This window comes from Medicago truncatula, chromosome 6 (assembly GCF_003473485.1).
Source record: "Medicago truncatula cultivar Jemalong A17 chromosome 6, MtrunA17r5.0-ANR, whole genome shotgun sequence".
Taxonomy (NCBI): Eukaryota; Viridiplantae; Streptophyta; class Magnoliopsida; order Fabales; family Fabaceae; genus Medicago; species Medicago truncatula.
Genome location: NC_053047.1, coordinates 4,024,055 through 4,035,869, shown reverse-complemented (window position 1 = coordinate 4,035,869; position 11,815 = coordinate 4,024,055). Strand labels below are relative to the sequence as shown.

Sequence of the window (11,815 nt, the reverse complement as noted above, 5' to 3'; positions counted from 1 at the left end):
CCTTAAATCAATGACTCACATATTTATTTGCTTTAGTCTGTAGTTATAAACTAAACTTCTGCTTGGTGGATTATATAGCGTAAAAGTTTGTGTCATTGTGTGAGAGTGGTATGGTACGAATGTTATATGAAAACTAGACCATCCACCCGTGCTGTCGCCCGGGTCATATTAATTGAAAACAAAACATGCAAATATATTGAGATTAAAAAGTGCTTGCAGTACAAAATAAAAAGTGTATGATAAAATTACAATAAAAAAAAGACATTAGGTTGGTAGATTGCAGAAAATATCCTTGTAAACTACATTCGAAGTGCTATCCATGCTTTTTCCATTCTCATCAGTCATTAAAATATTCAAACCACTCCTGGAGGTCACTCTGGATAGTGCGACATAAAGTTTACCATGAGAGAATACGGGTTGAGGACGATGCACAACCACTTGTTTGAGTGATTGTCCTTGACTCTTGTTGATTGTCATTGCAAAACATATAGATAGAGGAAACTGTCTGCGTTGGAACTTAAACGGTATCCTTGTATCCGACGGTGTTAGTGACAGCCTTGGTATATATACCTTATCACCAATGTTGCTATCTGTTATCATCTTCCCTTCAAGAACATATATACCCGTTATTTGTAATTATCAATCTTGTACCATTACATAGGCCTGCGGATTGGTCCAAATTTCTCAATAACATCACAGGGACTCCAACTTTTAGCTTGATTTTGTGATTAGGTAGTCCTGATGTAGTAATGGTGTTAAGAAATTCCGGAGTGTGGACAACATCGGGCCTATTCACCATGGAAGGGTTAGCTAAAGGCGAATCGCAACTTAAGTATGTTATTTCTTCTCTAGGAATAAGAGATAAAACATATTGATTAATCTCTTCAAAAGTAACATATTTAGGTGTCAATATAGCTCTATCCTGGAAGAACGATGTATCATGCATGTTCATTAAAAGAGATGTATAAATGCATTCAACAATGGCTGCAACAGAATCACCTGAACGGTGTATAAGAAGATCTTCAGGAATTGGCACTTGAATATCCTCATCATTTTCCTCACTAATGCTTCCATCACCAATTCCAAGCACCCACTCACTAAAATCCTTTCTTTCTTGAAAGTCATTTTCTGAACATCCATGCAAGAGCCTCATATTAGTGGTTAGAGTTAATACTTCACAGTGATTATAGAGTGGTGAAGAATTAATGCTAGCATGAAGGAAATTGGAAGCATATAAGCTGCTCTAAGTGATTTTGAAAATGGAAGCATATAAATAGAGAAGGGTGTTTTGTAAAATGCACTAATAAAGAAAACCTTCATGAGCTATAGATTAACAACCCCTATCTATTCCGTTCTTTTTTATTAGATCACATTAGTGACATAAGAATAATCACCGCGTTTTACGCATATTAGCCTAACTTATATAAAGAAAACTTTATATAGAACTGAATTCTAACTACTAAAATGACAAAAAAAGAATATAAGTTAATAAGGTTTCCCAAAAAAAACCAAGTCATGTAAGCTTGAAATATCCTTTTTAAAGATACTAAAACAGAAGAAATGTTCTATTACAAATAGCATACGTGACATAAATTCCAATTTGTTGTTATATTGTAAAGTCACTACTAATCCCATAGGTAGCATATGCATGAACACCGCGATCGAGGATTATATCTGTAAATAACGAAGATGAGTTGGCATTGTCAATACCAAGTATATCTATACAGCTGCATTAAGATAGGGCAGTGAAATGCAAAACAACGCAACTAAGTTAGCATCATGCTTTTAGAAAGATCCTGTCATAAAATCGAATAGTTGCGGCAATTACCGGTGGTATGGTGCCTTATAATGATAAAAGACATTCACTAAATGAGTTAAATACTTCAAGAAACGATAACATTCGAATTAAACAAAATAAGGATATGAAATGTCATACACCATAACCGGCGCTTAAAGGAAAACGAACAAATAGTACTTCAAGAAACAAAAACAATAGAGAAAAATACATAAACGAAAATTTCTAGGCAATTGTAAAATTAATATAATTAATGGACTGCATCATGACGCTCATCCTAATTTTTAGGCTCAAGCTTCACACACTTCAGCTTGACAGATTTTGTTGCAGATTCGTCCCCATCCAACTTATAAGCTGTCAGATCTGAAACACCTTTCTCAGCTGATCTTTTACAAACAACTTTGCTGCAAGGCGTTGAAACACCTTTCTCAGCTGATCTTTTCTAAACAACTTTGCTGCAAGGCGTCTGTTCATCCTCTTCCTCACAATCATTAACCTGGATGACATCAGTGTCCTTTTGATTAACGACAGACTTGGATGAATCAACGCCCTCAAACTTCATGATACAATAAACAACATTCAATTGTCATGAGCAGCTTGGAATTGAAGGCTTAGGACGCACAATATAAAACAATTATTTTATAACTGCGGTTATTTTAGAATAAATAAAAAACATTATAGAAATTAATTGTTTTTATGCAAATATTACTATAAGACAGAACTTTACAAATAAATATATGATGCACAGTTATTAAATTGACTGATGAATTTAACATAAATGCTACATGAATAACAGACTGACATTTTTCTTATTAGTTTCTCTATACCTTAAATCTTAGATTATATAATATCATAGCAGTTAAAAATAAAAAACTATTTGACAGTATTTCTGTAACAGTAATTAAGCTCCGGATTTAATAGCAGTAAAAGTACAGTGAATTAATCACAAAGTAAACACGGTTGGAATCAACACTATAACATAAGAGTAATGTTGCTTGGTAGCCGTAACAACAAACTAGCGGTGACATAGTTCGTAAAAAATCAAATCATAAACTGGTTCATCTATTTTGCTATCATTGTATGTATATGTTTATGACTGCATTTTTAAAATCAATATACCTGAGTCGGAACAGAATTGCTCAGAGTCACGACATTTTCATCATACACAGCATCATCATCATCAGTGATTGACTGCGTAAAATAAAAGCTATGATTATAAACAGTGCGCGTAAACTGTGATTATTAGAATAAGGATATGGTATCGACATAGCACCTTGACATTATGAAATACCATGAACCTTTTTATCATATCCACATCATCAGTGATTCGCTTCACAACATAGCTACGCCAATTATGTATAAGATTTCCCTCAGCTACTTCAACTTTGAACGACATATGTTTCCCATAGAAAATATCCAGCTCGGAACAACATATGTTTTGCTGCATATAGACAGGAATAATGTTACACATATGGTATCAGATAACGATAGCAAAGATGCATGTAAATTAGTAGAAAGTTTAGTATTAGTTAAAATTATAATCACCACCAGCACTTGGTTACAAATAACAGTGATTTAACAGTGACTAATAACTGTCTTAAAGGGCATCTCCTAAATTGCGGTGTTTGCACAACTCATCGTATATTTTTAATACATCATACGTTAACTAATTTTAAGCATATCATATTATTAGCAATTATGAAACCAATTATTCGATAACTTTATAGCGAATTCACACGGGTCATATACTTAACCTTCACCGGTTCCTTAAATGTTTTTTTAATGCATATTAAGGCAGAGACCTATATTTCACTTCCTTATTCCATAAAAACCCTTGCAAACAAAGTTCAATTTTCAATTTATAGTTATTTCAGCGGCAAGATATCATAAAGTAATAGCGATTTGTAATTCATCTTGAATGTAACATATAAACATGAAAAATGAATAGTGGTGTATGAGCTACCAGCATCATTCACTAAATATACTAACTGCCATTAGAGAAACAAAAGGAAATTGATTCATTTGAAAATTGGATTTTAAGTTGCTTACACATCAAATGGATTTTCTCAATAAATCATCAAATGGATTTTCTCAATAAATCATCAAATTGTGATCTTTTTATCGAACAATTAGAATGCAAAGTAGATTTCATCAAACTGAATGACTCATGGTTGATACTAAATTTCAAACAACTAAAAATATCACATTCAATTTCTATAATTTTGAAACCCCTTCTATGGCTGACTCCAGTACAGGTTTGACTACTATTGACTACAATTTTGAAACCCCCCTATGGCTGATTCCAGGTTTCACTATAAAATTTGTATACGGTCACTATCAAACACAAATCAAATCGAAATTCTAACATCAATATTAACAAAATCTACACCAGAATCAAGATTATCACCAATTTCATAATGAAAACCTAGAATAAGACCAGATGTAATAAATTTTATAGTGAAAATCTACATCAGCCTTGAATAAATTGCTTCCTGATTTAGACAGCTACTGCAAACATCCTTTAATTTTACTATCCAATAACCAAAAGAAACAAAAGCAAAAGAGACACATTGGTAAACAAATTCTAAAAACAGTGATATACAACCTGTTAAAACAAAAGAGATTCTACATTGACAAATGCACCTGTCAAAATACATAGCTTCAACATTCTTAACAATTTTGGTTGAATTAAACAGAGCCTGCCGTTCTTTTTACCACTTTTTATTCTCAAAAATACCATTGTTTGTTCAATATAACAACAAAATACAAAATTCACTTAATTTAACGTTAAATCAAATAAACATAAATAAACCCAGATATTTAATTCTGAAATTAACAAATTAGCATACATCAGATTGGGATAGATTGAATACCTGGAGAAATGGAATTAGGTCATCATACATCATCGATGAGGATGAAGAAGAGCAGAGCATCGATTGGGAGAGGAGAGGAGAAGAGAAGAGCAGATCATCGACTGGGAGAGAAGTGACTGGGAGAGAATGAGAGAGAAGAGCGTGTTTTTTTTTTAAGAGGCATTGAACGTGTGATATAAGGATAACGGGAATGTAATGCATTGGAACTGCATCATAGACTATATTTGTCATTTACAATGTTATTTTTAACTTTACATGGGAACTGCTTTATACACAACCATATAAATGTGCATGGGAAATATGTAATGCTTTAAATGTTCTTCATGTTTGAATGGTTTACAGCTCTAGCATATAGTGAAGGGATTTGAAATTTGAAAATGGCATTAAGTGAGGTATTAACAAAATTTTCCCGCTCAAAACATAGGATTAGGGTTTTGCATGTTTTGTTTGCATTGTAGTTTAGGATTAGATAATAAGGATTAGTCTTCAACTCAGTGGATTTGGATTATATGAAAATCGTGCGCACAAAAAATAGAGTAAAAATTTGTTATATTAAACAGCGTTAAACCAGGGCCGGCCCTAGGCATAGGCCAGGGTGCGACGGACTAGGGCCCATGCCTGTAGGGGGCCCAAAAAGTTTTTTTAGGGGAGAGGTATATATAGCAAAACGTGGTCTATCGGGGGTATGTTTAGCAAATTTCATTAAGAGGTCCGACTACTTTTAGTTGTCAAATAAAAGATGATGGGCTGATCTGTTTAATGTTTTGGCCTTTTTAGTGTGATTTGCTATATATACTTCCATATTAAAAATAGCTTTCTATATACACCCCCTACCTATAAAAAAATTGTGTTTTTTTTTTCTAATTATGTGTCAAGAAATTGATGAGATTTTTTTAGATCCCTTATTCTTAATAATGTGTCTCACAAATTATAAAAATATTGATAATATTTATTATCCAAGAAATTGCGAGAATCTTCATAACAAAACAAACGATATTTTAGTTGAAAAGTGATTTACTTGAGAAATCAATTTAAATCTTTTATTTAGAGGATAAAAAAATAAATTATATTAATATAATAGTGTCAACTTTCTTAAATTGATTGAAAAGATTGTAGAATTGAATTAGATAATGCAAGATCATATGAGATACACTTATGATCATGTAGTCCACCTTGCTTTTTTTTTTTTTTTTCTCTTTTTTTTTGTGCTATTATTCTCAAGTGCTAAAATTTTAGTTATATTTCTCAAATGCTAAAATTTCAGTCTACTTTGCATGTGCGACAGTTCTCTACTTTTACTATTTTTTGTTTTGTTTTATTTTCTATTGAATATTTGATTTATTTTAAAATGTGGCCTGAAAAATATATATCTGGTAGTGAAAAGAAAGAAAAAAAATGAAATGATGATCTAATAAAATTACAACAAAGAGCTAAAAAATTTATGTAAGGGGCCCTTTTTCATTCTATGCCTAAGACCCCTAAAATGCTAGGAACGGCCCTGCGTTAAACAACCTTAAGATAAGATTGATGGCTATGTCAATGTGTCTCTTTTGTTTAATTAACTTTGTAGAATATATGATTTTTTATTAGACTAAATTTTATATATTGACTTAGGATGCTATGCTTCAAAGACATGACAAAATAAAGTTTGAATTTTGATTGAGATTTTTTTTTTTCTTAGGGAGATTTAGAGAATAAAACTATTTTCGATGGAAAGAATCTAAGGGAATACAAATTTATATAGATCTTAATAATAATGAAGGTAAATTATTACATTTTGTTTATGATGCGTTGTATCTTGGGAAATGCTTTATAAAGAGAAAACTGATTAGCTCAGTCGGTAGGGATATTGCATATTATATGCAGGGATTGGAGTTCGAACCCCACTTCTCTACATTGAGTTCAAGCCACTAGACTACTTGACAAAAAAAAAAAAAACTGATTTTGCAAAAGTTTCACAACACGAGTAATGCTATATATATCTAGTCTAGAATAGTTTTATCAGGATATGATCCCGAAAAGCATATTTTGTTTGGCCGGAAATCATGGCATGCCTGGCTTATATATTTTCTTATTAATGAAGCGTTGGTGAAAAAAATTGAAATTAAAGGGACACTAACATGCCACATCATTCGTGAAAACAATTGTCAAAACTCAATCGCTATATTTATCATTACCGTTCATAACACACTTAAAATACCAATTCTTTAAGGTTTTGTTTACAAGTTTGGAGGGGAATGGAAGGAAAGACTTGGAAAAAAATTGAAGGAGTAAGTGGAATAAATAGAGGACATTGGAATGAGGGGCTTTCGGGGGCTTATTTTTCTTCAAAATATAAAACTCTCCTCATTTGAGGAACTAAGAAATTGTATTGGAGAAGGATTTTGGGGGCTTTGGAAGAGTTTATACGATTTCTTCAAATTTAATATATGTTGTCATAATATTTTTAAAATTGAAAATATATTAATCGTAAGTATTAATTTATCACTATCTAGAAAAATACTCTTTCAAAAAATACCAAAGCCTTTTATTCTCCTCCCTTTCAAACTCGCAAACAAAGTCTAACTGTTCGTAACCGCCTAATATGCATGTGGTTTTTTTTCTTTTCTTTGAACACTGGCTTCTTCGGTTCATTTCTATGTTTCACTTCCTTCAACACTTCCCAAACCTCAACTCCAATAACAAATTCTTCTCATTCAACCCATCATCAAATTAAAACCCCATCTCTACAATCAAATCCTCAGCTTCTTCTTTTTCACATTTCTCTTCAACAATTTTAACATTTTTATCAATTGAGTTAGGAATTATGTTGATTGGTTTTTTAAGGCAACATAAAACGTTCTCATAAATGAATTTATTAAGGCAGTGTGATCATTTTTAATGTTTCTATAATAATGTTAAAACTGGTTTGTTTGTTTTTTTTAAAGGCTTTTCATGATGTTTTATGCGACACTTATGTGCTTTTATTATTATTTTTTTGAGTAGATGTACGTTACTTATGTGGGCATATTGATTCAATTGTAGCCTATCAAATGTTGACCTTTTTTTTTTTTACAAAAACAAAATGATATTCATTCATTCAAATTGAGAGATTATTTCATTCAACACCGCTAAAAACGTAAAGGATGAATCTGCGAACAAACTCACAGCATCCAAGTTAATGGCATATAACGGCATAATGCCTACAAAAATATATGATAAAATTAAAGTGACCGGAATATCCATGGCCTCCGGATCTGCAACGTTGACGCCCAAATCTTTGATTGAACAATCGATCTTTCTGTAAGAATCAAATGAACATCGCACGAAGACGGGAAATCAAACAACGCCGCACAAGACGATGAACAACAAACCACCACACTTAGATGATGAAATCAAAAAGAAAAAAAACTAGATCTATGTGAAAATCACTTATTTAGATTGTAATAGAGATAAAAAAAATGAAGATGGGTGATTTCAGGTCAAGAATTGACCCAAAACCACCCCTCAATAAAGAACCTGTAAAAGAAAACCTAGAGATGAAAAATTAAGACCGATTTATTGGAGAGGGAGAAAGATTAAAAGTCAATAGAAAGTACACATTGTAATATCTAAAGGATGGAGTTTGATTCTCCGACACCTATCAAATGTTATCCTATTAAAAGGGCTACAGTGTTATTTTGTTTCTTTTCATTTACTGGTAATTAAGTTCCTCTTTGTTTCTTTCCCTATTCACAGTCAAATAAAATTATTTTAATATAAAAATAAAAATAAAAAAGTAGCATTTGGTGGAAACATTATTTTAATATAAAAATAAAAACAAAAAAGGGGCATTTGGTGGAATACACGCCATCGTATTGTGTAATTCGTATTTCCCTTGGATCAGTTTAGTAGGAAATGATATTTCCCAATAAAAAAAACCAATATTTTTACGGTGAGATATTTTATTTTATGTCCTTTCTCACTTCTTCCCTTTTTCTTTTGAAAGATTTCTTCTCTTTTTCAAAATTAAGAAGAAAAAAATAATTTCTTAACTAAATAATCGAAAACGGCGTGATTTCGTAAAAATAACAGCACACGTTAGTTAGTCCGTGTAATTGGCTAAAACTTAAATAAATTAAAAAAGTTCAAATGTAATCATTTTCTTTAAACACTTTCCAAATCCAAACATGTGCGAGTCAGCCTTTATTTGTAGAATAGCCTTGTTTGTGTTTACCGAAAGTTGTGCTCCCTCAGTCTCAATCATCAAAGAATTATGTTTGGCAACATACGGTCGTGAAATGCTCACGTGATGTTATTTCGGGATAACTAGCAATATCCTACCCATCCTATGTTATTCTTATCCTTGATTTTTGTTGGCTTAACAACCTCATAGCACAAAATTATTAGCGTATCCTATTTCCACAAAGCACCTCCTTCGACTTCCACGTTTCTTCAGTTTTTTCTTTTTTTAATTTTTTTGGTTCTCTTCCCAATCAATTGAAATGGAATGAAATCAATTCCAATTTCCAAAGATTTCAATTTTTTCCCCAATCAATCCGAATCGGTTTTACTTTTTCTTCTTTCTATTTCTTCTATTATCTATGTGTCCTTCTCTTTGCGTTGGGTTAAAATTAATTTCGATTGCATGTTAATGGAATTGATTTTATTTCTATGATTGTAAATGGAATGACACAAGATGAGCAGAAAATTAAAAAAAAATATAGATCTGTGTTTTATTCGAGTTCTGGTCGTTTCTTATCATGTCAATAGCAATTGTGTGTCAAACACATGATAGGATAAAATAATGCTATTATATTGCACCAAACACAAGATAGGATAAAATAATCCTATCCTTATCCAGCTTCTAATCATATCATGTGTCTATCATATCCTGCGTATCTGCTTAAAAGATTGACTTATCTAGAGACCAATCTCACTGTCTCGGCCCGATTGAAGTTAAAACAAAGCTATGTATGGACTTAGGCAACACAAGAATTGTTGGCATCCAAGGGATTCAAACATGAGACCTAGATAAAAACATATTCTTAGGTCCCGAACCTTCATCACCCAGCCGGTTCCTCTGGGGTTTCTGACATGTTGTCGTTTATAAACACTCTTCGCATGTGTTTACTAAAAATTGTACACATGGTTTTAAATTGGTATTGTGTCAATCACATTCTGTTCTGGCCCCTAAATATTATCTGCATTAGGTCTTGTTTGAACCTATCACGGTTTTGTCTTAAGACGTATGTAGTGCTTTAGTGGGTTGAGAATAGTTGTGTTTATAAACTATTATTAGCCTCTAATTCCTTAGAAATGTGAAATTTTTTAGTGTAGTGAAACACAATGGTTAATACTGCATAAAATTACATATAAATATAGTTGGTTTGATCACAATTGCAGTAATAGAGACCCAGGATTTCAATATGGTTCCCTGCAGTTGTGAGTTCCTTGAAACATTTAGAAACAGAATAAATCATAACAAGTAACAAACCAGATGTAAAAGAATATGTTTCACACGTTGGATAACCAGGTATCCTACTTAAAAGGCAATATGAGAAAATAGTATTTTTAAAGATGGAGCATTTTCACTACTTTTGAGGAAAACTGAATTACACGTATGAGTATACCAAGTCAAATTCTGTTACCACACTTAAAGCACATAGAAAATAATTAAGTATAACAATTTTTTTCACCTATTAAGTTGGGCAACAACATGTCATGCGATATGGACATGGAGGAACAAAATGATTCATGATAATAATTTTGTGGTTCCTTTCAAGCCATGGATGGAGATTAGCAACAGAGTTCACAATTATGTGGCAGAATTTCATAAGCAACAAGTAATGGTTAATAGGGAATTGGTGACGGAAAATATTCGATGGAAAACTCCGGAAATAGGATGGATTCGTTTAAATACGGATGGAGCTTCTACAAGGAATAATGTGGCCGGTTGTGGAGGAGTGTTGCGAGACGATAATGGTAAGTGGATTTGTGGATTTTCAAAATGGTTAGGAGTGTGTAGTGCGTATGTGGCTGAGCTATGGGGTGTTTTGGAAGGCTTGAAGATGGCTCGAGAACGTGGTTTTCATAAAGTGGAGCTTCATGTTGATTCGAAAGCAGTTGTCTCTAACCTGGTGGATGGTAAAGGTGGATCAGCAATGGGGTTGAGTTTGTTAACAAATATTAGAAGCTTGTTGGAATTAAATTGGGAGGTTCGCATTTGTCATACCTTTAGAGAGGCTAATTCTCGTGCAGATGCTCTAGCTAACTTGGCGTATGATGGTGACTCTTCTTTGATTATTTATGAACAATGTCCTGTTCAGATGAGATTATGTTTTTTTTGCTGATTATGTTGGTGTTGCAACACCTCGTTTAATTAGGCGTTAAGTTTTCTTTCTTTTGGGCTAAGGCCCTCTTGTACTCAAAAAAAAAAAAAAAAATTGGTAAAGTAATTCAAAAGGAGTTCCAACAAAACCATTGGATAAATTGAGCTTTTAATGTATATCATGCATAAGTCAACAAATTTAATTTCCAAATAATATTAATTAAATCAATCAGAATAAAATATACAGCAATCCCCACATATTAATTAAAATATACTTAGTATATTTTAAGTTCACAGAAATAAAATATCTGACAAGAGACTGGTTCGCACGTATGACGTCGTCGTCGAAGGCTTGGCCGTCTCATCTACTTAACTTTTTTTACAAAAATAAACGATATTCATTCAGTCAAATCGATAGAGTACATCGATACAATACAAATCAAAATTCATTAAAAACAAAAAGGATGATAGAAGGAAAAACAATTCGGAAGGATGATTTTTCGGTCAAAATTGACCCTAAATCACCCCTCTCAGAAAAAGAAAAAGAAAGTGGGTGACAACTAGGGTTTGAGAAGCAGAGAAGAGAGGGAAAGAAAGGGGAGATATAAAAAAATTTCATCTACTTATTTTATCGAAACAAAATTGTGAATCCTCAATTATCCAAATAGTTCTGATTGTGAAGATGAACCATGTAATACTCATTTACCTTTGCATAATTTTCATCCATTGATTGAATATGATTGGTTAATATATTTATTTAGCTTTTCATGTGATATATAGTTTAGGACTCAAGAAAATATTTGTACTTGTATAAGTTGTTGCATTATTTGATTATCCTTTTTTTTGAGAGAAGTAAAA

At 32.3% G+C, this 11,815-nt stretch overlaps 1 protein-coding gene across 1 annotated transcript; it reads right to left on the bottom strand.

Moving 5' to 3' along the window:
* Positions 1-1,899: 1,899 nt before the first annotated feature.
* On the bottom strand, positions 1,900-4,813 carry LOC120575895 (uncharacterized). The gene is made up of 4 exons (XM_039826758.1): positions 4,669-4,813; positions 3,069-3,236; positions 2,915-2,986; positions 1,900-2,351 (listed from the first exon to the last, which is right to left on the bottom strand). The coding sequence occupies exons 1-4, from the start codon at positions 4,726-4,728 to the stop codon at positions 2,238-2,240; spliced, it is 414 nt and encodes a 137-aa protein (XP_039682692.1). The 5' UTR covers positions 4,729-4,813; the 3' UTR covers positions 1,900-2,237.
* Positions 4,814-11,815: the final 7,002 nt, after the last annotated feature.